This window comes from Phallusia mammillata, chromosome 2 (genome assembly GCF_965637545.1).
Source record: "Phallusia mammillata chromosome 2, kaPhaMamm4.hap1.1, whole genome shotgun sequence".
NCBI lineage: Eukaryota > Metazoa > Chordata > Ascidiacea > Phlebobranchia > Ascidiidae > Phallusia > Phallusia mammillata.
In genome coordinates this window covers 19,644,177-19,661,642 of record NC_137253.1, presented here as the reverse complement: position 1 = coordinate 19,661,642, position 17,466 = coordinate 19,644,177, and the positions used below count along the sequence as shown (strand labels likewise).

Sequence of the window (17,466 nt, the reverse complement as noted above, 5' to 3'; positions counted from 1 at the left end):
AGTGAGTACACGTAAGAAACCCTGGTGTAAAAAAAATCTGGTTTCAGTGTATAATCATGCTACAAAAAGTGTAACTTACATAAAGTTTTTTTGGTTAAATACGTAAGTTAACAGGAAATATGTTGTAAGTTGCATTATAGACCATAGTGTCAAATGACAAAGTGTAATTTCTACAAAAATTCAGGTCTCCTTTTTCCTCTTTGCCTACAACACGCCTCAAAAAAGCACTTGTTAATATGTGCATTAAACCACTCTGCCTCTATTTCTTTATTTCATCTGAAAATAAATTCAGCCCAATTTACTCGTGCATTCAGATATTGTGTATATAAGCCACGGGGAGGCGAAGGTAATTTAGTGACAAGTTCATGGCGCATAAACATAAATTAAATTAGAATACGTAGCACATCGTTAGTTGGTATAAAACGTAACGTCGTGACGCAAACAAACGAACGTTACTTTGTTTGTTTTTCAATAAAATGTCGTTTTCTGTAAAAAATAACATTGTGAAAAAAATAAAAGATAGTTTTAAGTAAAAATTAATGTGGCCAGTTCGTATGTTTATATGGAACAAACAGAATATATGTTAATACGCGAGGTAAGAAGCTAGCCGGAACCAATGATTTTCGGCGTAAAATCCATTAAACATTTAGTCGTTGTAACCGGTTACTTAAACAAAAGCCACGATTTTAGGACTTATTAAGTAACATAACATTTAACATGCAAGTTACATGCGCTATAGCCCAAGCCTACCGCAACTAGAAAATAAATCGATTAACTAACTAGAAACATGATATGCTAATAACGCACATAAACTTAACGTTTAACACAAAATGAAATCAATCTTGTGTTCTTCCGTATGGGTTGCATACCGTATGGGTTGCATGCTAATAACATTTACAAACAATGCAAAACTATAAACATCTACAAAAGTTGATTGGTACATTTGGATTGAATTTGTTTCAAATTGGTTCATGTCTGTCAAGTGGGTAGTGGTCCTTGTGCGCCCTCACGTGGTCGATCATTTCCTTTTGCTGTTGTTGGAGGTGTGGTGGTATTTCTTTGTACACGTCGGTAAACATCAACGATGGAGATGGTTTGTTGCGTTTTTCAGCGTTTTTAAACGCCGTCATAATCTGCAAGTTTTTCGAATTGTAACAATGATACTTTGCATGAAACTAGATCATGGTATGGAAGGTCTACGCGTCATTTGACAGGATAAACATAAGTTAACATTGCTCGAAGGGGAATTGTATGGTTGTCATAGTATGGTTAAACAAAAACCTTTTTTCTCGAGTCTTTTGTGAAAGCCTTGTCCTGTACTTCTGACCAGCATTTTCGTTCATTGACCATGTAACGGAAAAATCGTGCGATTGGGTCATCGGTACGAGACCAGTAGTCCACCTCATCTACAGAACGATAGGCGGAACTATCGTCACTCGTACTGTGGTGTCCGACCCTGCAAAGGTGTATGACCTCTTTTAATGGAAGTGGTTCAACTATTAGCTACAAAGGGCTTGTGAAAAAGATGTTCTTAGTAACGGACTGAACTGCATTGAATATGTTGCGTTGGTGTCAGTAACTTAATTTATTCAGTTCTGAAGAGAGGTTTTACTAGTTTGGCAAACGAGTTGAAAATGTCGTGCTATACACCCAAAAAAAATCGTGGCCAAATATGACCAACAAATTTCAAAAGTACTAACCTGTATGTCATGGCTTCAATGAGAACGGGTCGGTTTTCGGCAACAGCGATTTGGCGCGCTTTACTCGTGGCGTTGTAAACTGCAAGGGTATCGTTACCATCAACTCGTATGGTGAGCATTCCGTAACCTGCGCCCCTCGCCGCAATTCCATCTCCCTTGTATTGATCTCCGACTGGGGTGGAAATTGCGTATCCGTTGTTTCGGCTGGAACACGTCCGATATTAAACAACAACACTGCACATATTTTTTGGCAACAACATTTTTTTTTTGAAACGAAATTGTAAACAATGCAATTCTGCCATTAAAAGCTAAAAAAAAAAGGTTTTTGCAATTTACAGCACATTAAAATATGCTTTGCAGACAATAACCCGGCCCAAATGTAGAAAACAGAACAATATCCTAAAAAAGTGATAATTTAAGAAAACTAAAATTACATTTCTGTTAATATAGGCCAGTGGTTCTCAAACTTTTTTTGTTGCGACGCCCTTGGAAAAGTTTTCTGGGCTTGCGACGCACCAGCAAATAAAAGTTAATGAGGAAATTAAAGTTGTGTTCATTGATACAACAACAAAAAGCCGCGAAACGGAACTATTCTACGACGCCCTTAGAAGATTGAAACGACGCACCAGGGCGTCGCGACGCACAGTTTGAGAACTACTGATATGGGCCATAACAATATTTCGTGAAAAATAAAACATGCATACCAGAAAAACAGACAAGGTGCATTTAAAGTGGCGGCAAAGTTAAATGCAGCATGAGCATCACCTTCAGAAGCTGCACCTTCACCAAAATAACAGATCACACATAACCCAGGATGGGTGCGTTTCAATGCGTACGCTGCACCTGATGCCTGAAATGATAGATGAAATATCAAGGTAGTATAACTACAGAAACTTGCTGACCATATTTTGTCTTGTTGTTGTAGCACCCCCTGTGGTTAAAAAGGGTTTAAAAATGTATACTGCAGTTGTACCTGGGGCATTTGAGTGGCAAGGGGAGAACTGATTGTGACAAAGTTAAGCTTTCTTGATCCATAATGAACAGGCATCTGTTTTCCAGCAGCAGGGTCATTTAGGTTGGCATAACACTGATCCATAAACTCTTCTAATTTAAAACCTCTCCACATCAAAACTCCTAAGAATCAGTTTTTATACTTTTTTTAAGAAAAACTGTTTTAAGAAATACAGTACCTGCTTCTCTATATTGACCAAAAACTAGATCTTGGTCATCCAAAGCAGCAGCACTCCCAATATGACATCCTTCTTCACCATAGTTTGTCATGTAAAAGGATACCCGTCCTTGTCTTTGGGCATCATACATAACTTGGTCCATTATGTTTAGAGTTTTCATTGCATGGTACATTCGAATCAGAGTATCATCACTAAACTACAAATAATAGGCAGGTTTCTGATAGATCTCAAAACATTGTTGTTTGAAAAAACAATGTTCACAGTGCTTAGGCTATATTTTAATATCACACTTTTAAACATTACTAACTGTTCCAATTTTCTGCGTCTATTGTTATTTGTTATGTAACCTTATGAACTACACACTTTAAAAAACAAATACCTGTGGGTCCTGAGATGGATCAATAACCTTTCCTGCATTATCAAAAACCCTATAAATTGGAATTGCATCTTCAATTTTTGGTTCAAGAAACTCAAGTTTTGTTACAAAATTCCGATTTGGTTCAAATGAAACTCCATCTGCATCCACAGTACTGGTGGTAGACTATACCAAAAAAATAATTAAATGATTTTTTCAACCAAATGTGTGTACAATCAATATATTTGTCAAGGTTTTACAAATTCTGAATAAAGTATGACCATATGGGCAAATGTTTTGTGTTTATACTGGATATAACTGTTAGGGTTTTGTTTTGCAAAGATCATATATATATTTATATATAAACACATTTCACTTACATGACGAATTTGACTAGCTCTTTTGCCCTGAAAATTTAAACTGGCCAAGGTTCTACTTCTTTGATGTAATGCACACCTAAAAACTTTGTTCAAATACATTTCAATGGATCCTGTTTAACAATTTGAATAAATAGAAAAGAGTTACGTGCTAAAAGAATCAGAACACAAACACCAATAGAACATATTTTAAGATCTGTTCCATAAAGTATCAATGTACAACTCACAATGTTAAGAATACAACTTTATTTGCCAATCAATGTCTGTCTAATCACACATGACTGACTGCCTTCATATTGTATATGATTGATTGATTCCTAACGAAGTTACATTTGCAATGTTGCAAAATGCAAATCTAAGATTAAAGGTCTGCAGTCTTAGCAGTCTAAAATTTACAAAAATGAAAACGAATGCCTGTTACATTCATTAAGTCAGGGGTGTCCAACCCGTGGCCCGCAGGAAGGTTCTGAGTGGCCCGCGCGGTATTTTTCGAAATGACTTGTATTATGAACTTTAACGCCTGTGCAATTTATGGCGATCTTACAATCCGAGGATTGGCATTTATTGTTTGCTTTATTTCTTTGTTAATAGAGTAATACACAACTGTTCAAGTTACTTTTATTGCATCACAATGCACATTGTTACGCATCACAATTTCTGCATTGTTTCGTCTACAATCTTACTCTTGCTTCAAGAGTCAGTCAATATTTCTTGCTTCATTGTTGTACATCTGATATCAAACACTTGCGCAAAACGCATTCAGCAGTGAAATATCTTACGCACTCTGCAGTGATATAGATTATGCCAAATAAGAAACGAAAAGCAAGTAAAGCTAACAGAATATACTAAGAAAAGTGGACATGTGGACAGCCATTTTAAGATTACAAATTAGCAGTAAACACTCAAGTGGCCCGCGCAATCATTCGTAAACCGCATGTGGCCCTTTGGCCAAAAAGGTTGGACACCCCTGCACTAAGTGTTATGAAAACAAAAAGCTTAGAATAAACAGATTTTGTTTTGCATGCAATGTTTTCCATCATCATGTCATGTTAGTGCATGTAAGTACAAACACAACCAAGCATAGCACACACGACACACATGACTGGTCAACCGTGTCAATATGTTGACCAATCACATCGGAGAACAGAGATACACCTACCACGCAGATCCATAACTTTCACATTCTTGACCAAATATTTGATGGTGATGGTGAAACCAAATCTCCGAAAAAATATTTGCACCGTGCCAAGAAAAAACGTCAACGACGCCCATAGCCAGGTTGGGGGTTTTAAATGCGCGGCATTTTTTGTTAATTTCTGTTATAAATTTAACCATAGTTTGGGTATTTTTAGATGCATGATTACATAGCAAGTTTTTGCCACTGGCTTAACATTAACATCTTAAAGTCGCCCCTGTATGGCTCCACACGCTCTACAAATTGCACAAAGAATCACATCGGCTGGAAGCCTATATATCTACAAATCTTTGAAATGAAAATATAGCCTGGTCATGTTCGTTTTTTTTTAAGTAAACGACAATACAAACAATCTTGTTGTGACTACTTTTTTCTGGCAATTTTGTCGTGTTGGGTTTTTAGCCTTTTGCAGGGTCAGTGGTAGAATTAAGATGCTAACCATCGGTTTCCTCTGCAGCATGCACAGCAGCTGTTAGCTTAAATGAGTCATGACATGAAGCAAAAATGTGTGACCTCTACTTGAGTTAAAACATGTTCTATTTTATTCATCCAGGAATTTTTCATTGCTCCATGCAAAATGCATGAAGATGGGGCTGCTGTAAGCATGTTTAAGTCCAACGAATCGGTTAACACCTGTCACGCAATAAGCATTTAACCCTTTTTTGAAACATAATTACCCGGCTTAATTCAGTTTTGCAAATACATCACAAATTGGCTATTGGGGGGTTTCAAACATTGCATCATCCATACAAATCTACTTTATGATATGATAGATGTTTTTAAACCGAATTTTGTTGTTAATGCAAGTGAAAACATTTATGTTAGTTTAAAACCACTTTTTAACAAATCACCACTATAATGCGTCGTGAAAGATTGACAAGTGTCCTGAAAATACTTGTTATTGCAGAATGCAACTATCATCGCATGTTGAAGAGCTTATAGTGACGAATGCAGGTGTCCGTGACAACGCACGCACTTAATTTTGATCTTCTTGGTTATAGAGATGTACCGAATATTCGGTTTGCCGAATTTATTTGGCAGAATCGACCATTTTTACAAAATCGACTAGTTTCGGCCGAAACCGAATCTTTTACGAAATTAAATTCAAACGTAAAACTTGTCTTTTCGGCTCAATAAGAAACCTCACAATCTTTCAAACTGCGCCATAACTAAAATCACGACAACTATACTGCGATTTAAAAAACATCATCGTTTTTCCCACTGCTGATGAAAGGTAATTCATTGGCAGGCTGGCAACCATGGCCCATAGGCAACCTTAAAACCCACAGAACTAAAAAGATAATGAGACACAACTTTTCTGCATTGTTTGTCTGCTAGATAAATTGATGTTTACATGTCAAACGCGCAGCGAACGACATCACATGACGTCATAAATGATTCGGTTGATTCGGCCGAATATATTCGGCTAAACTGCCGAATATTCGGTTTCGGCCGAACCCATTTAAGTCGATTGGGTGCATCTTTAATTCGTTACCGAAGGTAGCGTCGACATTTATTACAATAAAGTTGCAAGTTAGTTTCTTTAAACGGTGTTTTTTAGTGTATTGTGCGTACAAAAACTTAGCACGTTAGTGTGACGTAGGTATAAAGAGGTTGGGAAACAGCGACATGAAAATTGCGTAATGCTCTGCTGTTATATTTGTGGCTAAGTGCGCCGGCAAATTTGCCCAGTCAGTGATAGTCAACTTCCTTGTTTTTCTGCGTTGCACAAGTGGTAACATACGAATAATTAAAGACTTTCTTCGACATAAAACCGTACAAATATATTTCGGGACACATAAACAGACGTTGCCCAGCAACATTTTTGTCTACCTCCCTTTGACTTGACTTATATTGTGGTTTGAGCGGTTATAAGCATGAAATCATGTAGAGGTTAACAATCAGTCTTGCACATACGAGTCTAGCACACAAACTTATTTTTTGACCGCATATTTGACCAATCAGAGTGCAGTTTTATTCTGAGTATTTCGGGGCAACTTCAGGTCAAACTTGCACAGTCTTGAGAAAAATATGTACAGTTGGGCAGGTTAAGCACAAACAAACACGCGTATACATCAAAGGTACGAACGAACTTATGCGAAGAGAAGCACAGTTTGCGAAAAATAGCGCAGCGTTTGTACAAAGCAAACAGCGAGATGAATGACGAACGAGTGATATCTAATTGACGTCAGTTGATCTTGGAACAAGCCTTTATGAGCTGGATTACGCATCTATCGTAAGCAGTTTGTTTCCACGCACCGTTGGGTGGATGCTGCAACAGGTCGAAATGAATAATTTATTTCCGCACAGTCCATTTGAGGTGACGCAAACGAACTCCGGTGACCTCTTGAGAAGTCATTGGGCAATGAAAAATTGCAAATGATAAATTGTGCGAGAATTTAGAGTTTTTGTTTGATAAATGAGGTAGATCAGAAGTGTGTTCCTAAGTGGCAGCCTTGGCATTAATTTTTACTAAACGTGGACGTTTATTGATAGTGCGCAAACTCTGTAAGTACGATGAAAGTTATGTACTTTTTTATTGTAAACAATACATCATTTATAGCTTTTGACCGTTTTGGGGTGTCCATAAAACCACACAATGCAACAATATTATTTAAGCCGAAACAACAAGGCGAAAATCGACATAAATGTTTCACAGACATAGGCGGCCTGCAACCCGTCAGTAGCGAAACAACAATGACTAAATAGCAGCAATTCGGATGGTAAGGATACTGTTAGCTTTTCCACATAGTTGACGAATCGTGTCAATTGTGTTCATCCAACGGTCAATAGCAGATTGACGATTTTTAATTCAGGTCCGCGAACTGTAAGAGTTTATCGATCGCACGGAAAGAAGCAGAACCCGCTGCTTTGTAATCCTGTGATAGTGCGAATCCCATATATTTCCACCTATCAAACCAATATATCGACCCAGTTTTAATCGCATCCCGGCAATAACCAGTCCTTGGCTCCAAAACATGTCCAATTTAAAGTTGTCAAGCAAACTTTTCTTAACTGCTGTCAGGTCGCTGGTCCACGTTTTGAATATTCGCCAGTTAGGGAGGTTGGCGGAGGGAGATACTTTAACACACGTCGCCCTTTAACGTCATACATTCTACGACTGAAGAAGAGATTATTATCATCGACGGGCGATTCACCCGGTAAACTTGGTCGGGCACGGGATCGCTTGATTGGAAGGGGTGGGACCATTTTTCGTTGGTCGCATTTCCTCCAAGCCTGATCACGGTGTAGCCTCGCTTGAACCCTACAGGCAATTACAAGCGTTTTAGTTAATCGATAATGCCGTTCGTGTTTTGGAAAAGCTCTCATGAAATCCAATCCAGCTAATCGGCGAACAACTCTAACACCATGTCATATTACTTGAGTTACATGCATTATACAATGTCTATTTACTAATTACAACCGATGGACTTGTGTTTACGTTTAGGACTTTTGCGACAACACTAAACGCTATCAGGATCATTAGTGGTAGCACAAACGCAGTCGCCGAAAACCTACATTTTGCACAAACCTCTTACGTTATGCATTTTAGTTCCAATTGTATAAAATGTGATTTTCAATTCAAACGCATGTTCATAGAATAACAGCACGTACGAATCGAGGTAATTATGGGGCGGATATAAATAGGTCTTGTGCTTGTTCTGTTAAAATTTCACCTGAACAGCACGCTGCTTACTTCAGGTCACTGCACTTTACTGAAATTTGTCACAAATAAAATCAATCACGACCTGGTATGACAATAGTCCTTCCGCACCCAACGAAAAAACACGCCTGATGTAATAGGTCGCTCAAATGTCGATTATACCATGATTATGCGAAATAATTGCCTGGAACTGTTTTTCAAATTCCAAGAATATCAGGCTGTTAAAAAAACATTTTAGCGAGGTGTTTGTGCAGGCTGTAGTTATAAGGTTGAAAATTTGTATGCGCTGACAGCCAGGCATGTATTTTTGATGAACAATTTACAAAAATGACTTTCTCCATATTTCAAATATAAACACATGATGTGAACAAATATAGATAGCGTGGACACTAAGTCTATATTTACCTGCAGTATTCTGAATAGCTTAGCACGTGACACCGGTCTTCAACACAGGCGACACTAATCTCGTCCTGATGACGTGACAAGAACAGCTCGTCGTCACAAAGGTTTGACGCGTGTACTCGTGAATCTTCGGTATGTTCCGGTCTTAAATAGACGACAAGGTAAACCTCGGTGCCAAACAGCAATCCGTCGAGTATACGCGTTTTAGTTCTAGCATTACCTGTAGTACCAAAGCAGACTCATCGTCATGTCACCAGTTTGAGGCTTCTCCCATAAGCCGGTTACTTTGGCAACGTACGGCGATTCGTCGTCACCTCCAGCACACAAAAACACGCAGTCACGAACCATTACGACAGCAAGTCCATCTTCATCACGACGGGTCATGGCTGGGAAACAGCGACGACGCACGTACTTTCCACATTCCTGACAAAACAATACTAGTGTTTAAACATTTGATACAAATACGAATCATTGCCCCCAGCGGTTCACGTAGTGGCTTTAAATAGATCATTGGTTGACTTAAAATTTCTGGATCTCTGTTTGATGGTGCGAAAACACATACTGCTTGAGGTGCACTAATCACCGACGTTTGGTCCCGGTTGGCTTTCGTGGTAGATAAGATTTTCCCGCGACCGGTTTTCACGTTTCCCAGGTCAGGTGCGGGGTTCTCCAATCGGTTATAGCGGACTTTTTGGCATTTAACCCAACCTTAAGCTTCGTACTTCGTGACTACACGCTATTTCATTACATTATAAATGTCACAATTTCGCTGGAAATGAAATAATTTTAGCAAGCAGTCGGTTGATCAGAGAACCTGTTGGGCGCAGGAAATCAAGTAAGGACAGAAACTATAACGCCGCTGTCATCACATTTGATTTAAAATCGTTTCATTTTTACATCGTTATTCCACCGACAACCGTCATGCTTGATCGGTTTAGCAGACACAGCAAGCAATATATAGCAGGGTTGGTGTCACATAGAAATCACACAAACGTGGGTATAATGCATTGTGTTTATTTACATGGACAGCCATGTTTATTTAATCTACACCAAGCAAAATGGTAATTATCCCCAGTCACTTCTAGGCCTGGGGGTATAAAGCCGCGGAGCAATGATTATTGAAGCAAGTGCGTTTATGCTTGTCTGAGATAACTTTGGCCTTGGCTTAAAATGTATTTGAAATTTCACTAACCACGCTGTAAACCATCCCAAAGTAAGGTTTTCCAATCCACTTCCATCCATTGTTGCTATCAGTTGAGTCATAATTGGCAAGTAGTTTCGGATTTAAAAGGGGTCTTTCCTCGTCCGAATCTTGTCTGGAAAGAGCTGGCTTCTTCAGCGTAGAGCTGAGCTTTTGATTCCGTAAAATCGCATCTGCCAGCATGCGTCGTTGCTGCATTTAAGCACAGAAAGTTGTAAATATGTTTAATGCTATAGGCCACTCGACTGGTTGATCGACTGTGGGATTAGTACAGAGCATATTGACATAAGGCAAACAAGAAATAGACACAGGCATTAGGTATCTGTGGTACAGCCAATTTACAGCTTAACGTTGGTGTGAAGAGCGACCGGAAATAGGACAACTCTGGCGCTACTGATGAATCACCATCGCAACACAACTGCTGCAACTGCAGCTAGCAATTAGCACATAACACGACAATGCAGTAAACTACAGCTGTTTAGCTGTGCCAACATAAATCAGGTGCCTAGTGACTAACTACACGATACTTGGGCGAGAGATAAAATGACATTAAAATTCTGGTAAACGTTTACTAAAAACCTTCGGTTCGTGCAAGTGTTGGCATTCCATCGGCCGGGCAGAATGCTATCAAGCACTCAATTAGTTGCAGTTAATAGCATTCTGCTCATACACATGTGTATACCTCAACTTTGTACTCTTCGTACTCGATTGTACCGGGAGGTGGAACAGCCTTCTGTCGCAGGTTTATGTGTGGTCGGTTACATGTATGACGCGCGTCACGATGTACGTCATCGACATCAGGGGACGAGCAAGCATATTCTGTGGACAATAAATCGTTAGAACAGTAACAGACAGGCCGTCAAGAAACCAAACGGATCTGTGTGTCAAAACGGATACACTGCACACGCTCCTACCTGGTGAAGGGCAGTTAGCGTCCTGCTTTGCTCTGTAGGTAGAGCCTGTTTTTCCGATTAAAGTGCTTGCGGTATTTCCTCGGCTGCATAAGTTTTTTCCAGATTTCGTGCGAGAGGATATTTGTTTAATCGCGTCCTTGGACTTTTCCACTCGAACGCTACCAGATACCTTAGCAATCGAAACCTTGCTTTCAGTTTTTGCTAAGGGAATAGAAACTGTACACGTCATCACAGGTCTGGCGCTGCCAGCCTTAACTTTTCCAGGAGCAAACACTTGTTTGCAAGAGCTGGGAATCTTTGTTTCACCCATTTTTAAATTAAGGGGTTCATCTTGGCCAGATTGGCTGACTTGGATCAGATCTGATCTCCTTCCTGTCAGTCCAAAGCCACTTCTGACAGGGGGCTTCGGGTATACAACAGTTTTGGTTTTCATGGGTGCAAGTTGTAAACTTGAGTTTTGCCATGAGCTTCTTCCAACATCCATGTTTGTGGTTGTAACTGATTTGTTTAATCGGATGCAATTAATAAAATCTGATGGATTTTGAAAAGTCAGGACTGGCACAGAGCCAACCTCATTGGTACCTGATGGTCCTTGGTCAGTTTTAATTGAAACTGGTAACAGTAAAATAGGGTTTGTATGTTGGCCCACATTCTGATTATGAACTCTCATCACTCTTGGTCCACTGGAAACAGGTTTAACAAGGGGTGCCACTGAAGCTGTCAACTTTTTCGTTTGAGGTTTTTGTCCAGCATGGGATTGAAGAGGTTTGGTAGGCTGAAAGGTCCAACCACTGCATTTATTGGTAGACAACTTCTGTTTCTTTCCTCCTTTGTGGGTATGAGAAATTGCCTCCCCTGATACACGTTTCAATGTTTTTTTCTGGCTTTCAATCTTTTGTACATCTTGAAGAGTTGGTGACTTTCTTGCTGTCCTAAAAAAAGAGAATAAAAAGGGATTGAAAAATACACATGTGTTGCATGATACAACAGGATATCTGCAAATAAGTGCACTTACTTTGAAACAGGCTTCGAGTCATCTTCAATTTGAATGTTCCACAAAGCTTGAGCGGTCAAGCTAGCAGCTCTCCTGCATCTTCGCACAGGCTGCACAGGTTTCTTTTCCATTGTACTCATTTTTCTAATAAATTGATATTATTTGTACAAGAACATTGTACACTTTAAATATTACATCACAGTGATTGCATGAAATACATACCTAGTCCCCAAGGTCTACTTCTCTTCTTTTCAGCACAATATGGAACAAATCAAGATAATACAGATCATTTCGAAAACCTAAATTAAATCAAACCAACCTAACACATCAGTGAACAGGTCAAGTATGAATTTCATGTAAAATTTTCTCAATAAGCATTTGTTCCAACTTCCAACCAAATTCTTTCAAAACCAGGCACAACAACTAGTGTCACACTAAAAATCATCCTGGGTAATCAGTGTGCTTCACATCTAGAAACATGTGTGATATTTGGCAAATTTGGAATTTTGGAAAAAACGCTTCAATGTTTATCTTGGTAAATAAAGTTTGCCATTCCTCACTCGCCCTGCTTGGTTCGTAAAGCAGGAACGATTTGTATTTTACACAAAAATCTACTATAACTAAAGCCGCACTGCAGTGCATCAATACAGGTCCGCAAGAGAGGAAGTCGTATGAGACCAGAAATTTCCGGCATCACAATACGGACGAACTTAACACCACTAAGCGCACCGCACAAAACAACGCATTTTCGCAAAATAGGAATCTAGCTTAGTCGCCTGCTTTTGAACAAGTGAAATCTAAAACACAGTCACGTAAAAGGTCGGTTATCCCAGTTTGTTAGACATGGGTTTTGTATGTAGCTAACCAGGGAAGGATGACTTTGTTCCTATTTAAACACAGTAGGCACCGCCTCCGTACAATCACGCCTTACCTAATACGTGTTTTAAATATTGATGAGAAATGCACCTACAACACTATTCGTTCGCCGGTTCACCTACCGAAATAAGCAAAAATAGAAAGACAAGCAACAAACTGACGTGTTACTCTCCACTAAAATGAATGTAAAATATCCTTCGCACTGGCGGACAATGCAGGACATTTTACTCTAATGCACCCTATTTTTAATTTTATATTCCAAAGAAAAACTTTTCAATGGACGTAGGCTACCAAGATGGTACAGAGTGCTAATTATATCATACGCATTTTCAAACACTGCATTCATACAATCGCACGAAAGAAATTGATGATTCACGACTTTTCTCAGAATAGGACAGAAAGAAGGGGTCAATTTGCAGTCGTCAAGATAAAATATCCAGTTTTCTTTATGCAACTTATTCATACTACTAGTTCCACAGAGCTAAAAGTTTAACAATAACTAATAATCTGGAATCATATTTGCGATGAGTAATATCACCAATACGCTTACACCTTACACATGGAGAAAGTTAGGCCTGTTCGCCACAACCAATTTTAAACGTCCGCATTTTTTTTGCAAACAATTAGCCTACAAAACATAGTGTTAACAGAGTCAGAATCCGAAACGGTCTGGCTTTCGTAAAATTCAGATAATTTGTGTAGTCGGCGCAGTTCTGAATTTAAATGAAGTAACCATGACATACATTACTGATAACACGCTTTTTACCTCTGTTATGTACAGGTTACAATTCGAGCTTTAGAAACAAGCCCGACTTCTTACTATTAACTATTTATAATGAACGTGTTAAACCGCGGGGCGAAACCTTCTAACACAACAAAAGACTCAAACCGAGCTAGACAGATACTCGCAATGGTCGATCTCAAATTTGCCCACTGATACGCAATGCTGGATGTCGTCTAAACCGGGACCACAGACATCGGCCATGGGCTCCACTAGCTCTCGAACTCCTCTCAGCTGCATTACACCAAAGCGCCAAACCTGCCTTCAAACTGCGATCGACAGATCTGCGCAAACGGCCGTAAACAATATGAGCTGTGCGTCACGAACGTTCTGCGCAAAAAAGGGCGAAAGCACGATGCGGTTGAGCGAATGCGATATCGACGCGCCATTTTGCATTGCGCCATAAGTAGTGCGCCGTGAAATCTTGTGACTAAATCCCTTGATTAGTTTTCAAGGTAATACCTAAGTTATGTTAAAGATATTTCGTTATATTTAAAAAAAGTTTCGAGTTTCGACAATAAGCACTTAAATTTGGGCTAACACCGGTGCTAAACAAAACAGTTTATATGCCCGTGTTGTTTCAAAGTCGTTCAGCGCATTTTTTTACGCTGTAACACGATATCACAGATTTCGCAAATAGACTCAATATTTGAGCTCGGTCAGCTCTGCTCCTTTGGCGGCTGGTGGCCATTTAATTGCCCAACAATACTGTAATATAAATAAAGTATTATGAATTTTTTTAGGTTTGCCAAAAAATTTCGCAAATTTGTTGCCCAGCCATCTTCGTAACAGCTACGCGACAAGATACTTTTCGTTATTTAAACCAAGACAAAACACACATTCGGTAGAAATTCAGATTTTCAATATGTTAACAATAAATGTAGAAACGTGATCCATCTTTTAATAACATTTTGAATTAGTTTCCAAGTTGTATGGTCCAGAACCTAATCGCCTAGTGACGCACCCATACTTTGATCATGTGACGTAGCGAGTCACGTGCGTATCAAGCCGAAAGCTTGTGTAACGCAGTGGTACAACCGCGCCAGCTGACCTTGCCTTACCGTACATAGAAATGATTACCAAAAGGTCTGATGACCCTTTTTTGTATGAGCAAAAAAACAGAGCCAGTATATTTGTGTAAAACATAACGACGTTTCGACAAGTGCTATTGTCATCATCAGGCCATAAGAAATAAAGGTGCGTCACCTAGTTGCATGCCTTCTGTCGCTTTTAATACTTATGACCTGATGATGACAATAACCCTTATCGAAACGTCGTTATGTTTTACACAAATATACTGAATATGTTTTTTGCTCAGATTATTTAAAACCGTGAATAGTGTAGCTAACCTATAACTGTTTTTCTCAAAACGTGGCTTAAGTGACGTTATGCTCAGTATCACAAAAAGGATTGACGTATATAACCTGAGCATATATAGAGCCATTGTCGAAATGTAATTTTTCGAAAGTAGATTACCAAGCTATTGTTTTTGTCATATATTTTGCTCCCTCAAATCAAATAAACGATGAAAACTAAAGTTTTCGTTGACCCGACAAAATTGTGCGCAGCTTTTCCTCATTTAACTATCGCTTTGCATTCGGTCTATGTTCAATAATTCACTCAATGCGAATGTCTCTGCAGGTCCGCAGTGTAAGAAAAACAATCGAATTTCCTGATTGGCAATAAAAAAAGGTTTAAGAGGTTTCTTAAAGAAGAGTATAAATGGCACAAGACCTCACTGGTCATCAAAACTACAAATATGGTCGTGAGTCGAACGTGTGCTGGAACGTGATTCACTGCTGGTTGCTGTAGTACTGCGCAATAGGCTAATTGTCAGTCTTGCAGCCCGCAATGTATTGATGTGTAGACGATGGTTTGCGTAACATAGGCATGGCCAGTGTTTTTTTAAGGTGTTTTGGGGGACCGAAACGGTCCCCCAAATTTCTCCAGCGGTTTCCCAAAATTTTGACTAATTATTCGTTTAAGCAAATATGGCTATTTTTGGTATTTAAATGAAACACTTGCGGTCTTTTAAAACTACTTAGCGGTCACCCAAACCAAACCTTAAAAAAAAAACCTGGGCATGGCTGATATTTACAGTTGTCAACTGCTTTTATTTTGCCAAATCTGTAATACGTGTGCTGGTATTGAAGGGGATTTGTTAATGTAAAAGCGTTAACGTCGTAAAATCCCCCAAAACAAAAAATGACAATTTAACAGACACAAAAATGCCACCAAGTGTTGTCCAAACTTTCTGCTGAAAATTACCATCTTCAGGTTAACCGTTTGACCTGATTTTCTTGTAACTTGTGAATTAAGTTTTATTTCTTTTAAAGTTCTTTGATATGTATTTCAGGTCTTTTTTTCCAAAAAAAAGCAGAAAATTAATATTGATTGTAACAGTTAAAAAAAAACAATTTCTGGGAGAAATAATCGAATTGATAAAATAACAATAAAAATTTTACGCATTTATGTGTTACGAAAATTACATTACAGATTTTTACCAAATTTATTTCACAGAAATAAATTGTTAAATACCTGTGTCTACACCGATTGTGCAACATTTTGTCAATTTTGTTGTTTTTGTCATTCTTCTTTAAAATAGAAACACAATGTTTGTCGATGTTTTTTGTCAACTAGTCGGTATTTTTGTGAAAAACTAACTAATAACAGTTCGTACAGATCATTGGTCAACTTCAGAGCAAAAACCAAGCATAAAAATCCGTTTTTTGCCTTTTTATTTTGTTGATTGATTGTTTTCCGGGATCCTGTATGTTTCATATTGATGATTTTGATTGAAGTTGATTTAACGCTTGCGTTTTCCTCCACGCTTCTTGCCCTTCTTGCTCTTTCGGCGCTTAGCTCCCTTACGTCGCCTGTTAGCGCGTTTGGGTGATTTTCTTCGCCTTACACGTCGGCGTGATTTTTTGCCCTTCTTTCCCTTTTTTCCCTTCTTCTTTTTGCCCTTTTTGGACTTCTTGGACTTCTTGGACTTCTTCTTCTTTGACTTCTTGGACTTCTTTCCCTTTCGTCCCTTCTTCTTGCGCCTCCTGCGCCCAGCTTTCTTGCTTGCGCGTCTTCGTCGTCGCTTCTTGGCCTTCAGGCCTCGGCCTTTGCCTGTAAGTTTGAAGGAACCGCGTTTGTTTCTGTATAGCATTCCGGATCTGATCATGCGCTTAATGGCACGTCCGACAGCTCTAACACAGTTCGTCTTCTTTACATTGTTGTGTGCGCAAATGTAACGGATAATTGCTTTTCTCGAGGAGCCCTTCTTTGATTTGAGGGAAATGATGGCACGTTTCACCATAACGTTGTAAGCGGCATGGCGTTTGGAACGTCGACCTGATGGGTCAGGCACGGCCACGCTCTCCTCCGAGGTAGCAGGCGTCATATCTTCTGATTCCGTCATTTTCCAAAAAAAACACAACTTACTACTGCCACTTTGCGGACAAAATGTATTATTTATAATGTATTTACGGACCTCTGCGAAATGGACTGTTGTTAAAGCACAATGCCTTTGTCAAATGAGTGACGCAACAATAAATGAAACTTGTGTCTTATCACTTCCGCCAAGATAAAAAGTAGCCTACATTGTTAAAATTTGCGCGGTTTTATTGTGCAAAACATTTTATTGAAGTTATTACTATAATTTGGTGCGAAAGAAGGCGATATTCTAACGAAATTATAAACGAATTCCATTCTAGATGTGATCTATATCACGTTTTGTAACAAATATAACAATAAACTAGCAAGCACTGGACTTTAACAACATTTATCACCCATAAACAAATGTATAAGTTTAGGATTTTGACACTGT

The 17,466-nt window shown here is 39.0% G+C and overlaps 3 protein-coding genes across 4 annotated transcripts; all 3 read right to left on the bottom strand.

Moving 5' to 3' along the window:
* Positions 1–252: 252 nt before the first annotated feature.
* Positions 253–3,765, bottom strand: LOC145214500 (2-oxoisovalerate dehydrogenase subunit alpha, mitochondrial-like). Its single transcript, XM_080083041.1, has 8 exons — positions 3,626–3,765; positions 3,270–3,431; positions 2,891–3,086; positions 2,674–2,834; positions 2,405–2,550; positions 1,701–1,904; positions 1,282–1,456; positions 253–1,133 (listed from the first exon to the last, which is right to left on the bottom strand). The coding sequence occupies exons 1-8, from the start codon at positions 3,722–3,724 to the stop codon at positions 960–962; spliced, it is 1,317 nt and encodes a 438-aa protein (XP_079939167.1). The 5' UTR covers positions 3,725–3,765; the 3' UTR covers positions 253–959.
* Positions 3,766–6,769: 3,004 nt separating this feature from the next.
* Positions 6,770–13,105, bottom strand: LOC145214323 (uncharacterized). 2 transcript variants are annotated; one of them, XM_080082834.1, is made up of 8 exons: positions 12,215–13,105; positions 12,014–12,136; positions 10,999–11,930; positions 10,767–10,903; positions 10,076–10,276; positions 9,104–9,306; positions 8,887–9,027; positions 6,770–7,089 (listed from the first exon to the last, which is right to left on the bottom strand). In XM_080082834.1, the coding sequence occupies exons 2-8, from the start codon at positions 12,130–12,132 to the stop codon at positions 7,041–7,043; spliced, it is 1,782 nt and encodes a 593-aa protein (XP_079938960.1). In that variant the 5' UTR covers positions 12,133–12,136; positions 12,215–13,105; the 3' UTR covers positions 6,770–7,040. The 2 variants fall into 2 exon arrangements, with proteins under 2 accessions (XP_079938960.1, XP_079938958.1); XM_080082832.1 differs by having other exon boundaries at positions 6,770–8,082; positions 12,215–13,096.
* A 2,632-nt stretch (positions 13,106–15,737) lies between these two features.
* Positions 15,738–17,116, bottom strand: LOC145212171 (uncharacterized). The gene has a single exon (XM_080080213.1). The coding sequence runs from the start codon at positions 17,056–17,058 to the stop codon at positions 16,456–16,458; it is 603 nt and encodes a 200-aa protein (XP_079936339.1). The 5' UTR covers positions 17,059–17,116; the 3' UTR covers positions 15,738–16,455.
* Positions 17,117–17,466: the final 350 nt, after the last annotated feature.

What these genes read in the sequence shown, in the direction of transcription:
- LOC145214500 (XM_080083041.1), bottom strand. Translation starts at nt 3,724, where the DNA reads ATGTATTTGAACAAAGTTTTTAGGTGTGCATTACATCAAAGAAGTAGA. An exon ending in TGGTCAATATAGAGAAGCAG is followed by an intron (nt 2,835 to 2,890) that starts GTACTGTATTTC and finishes ACTGATTCTTAG; the next exon opens with GAGTTTTGATGTGGAGAGGT. An exon ending in TTGCCACTCAAATGCCCCAG is followed by an intron (nt 2,551 to 2,673) that starts GTACAACTGCAG and finishes CTATCATTTCAG; the next exon opens with GCATCAGGTGCAGCGTACGC.
- LOC145214323 (XM_080082832.1), bottom strand. Translation starts at nt 12,132, where the DNA reads ATGAGTACAATGGAAAAGAAACCTGTGCAGCCTGTGCGAAGATGCAGG. An exon ending in ACGAAGAGTACAAAGTTGAG is followed by an intron (nt 10,277 to 10,766) that starts GTATACACATGT and finishes GCTTAAATGCAG; the next exon opens with CAACGACGCATGCTGGCAGA. An exon ending in AGTCTGCTTTGGTACTACAG is followed by an intron (nt 9,028 to 9,103) that starts GTAATGCTAGAA and finishes CGTCTATTTAAG; the next exon opens with ACCGGAACATACCGAAGATT.
- LOC145212171 (XM_080080213.1), bottom strand. Translation starts at nt 17,058, where the DNA reads ATGACGGAATCAGAAGATATGACGCCTGCTACCTCGGAGGAGAGCGTG.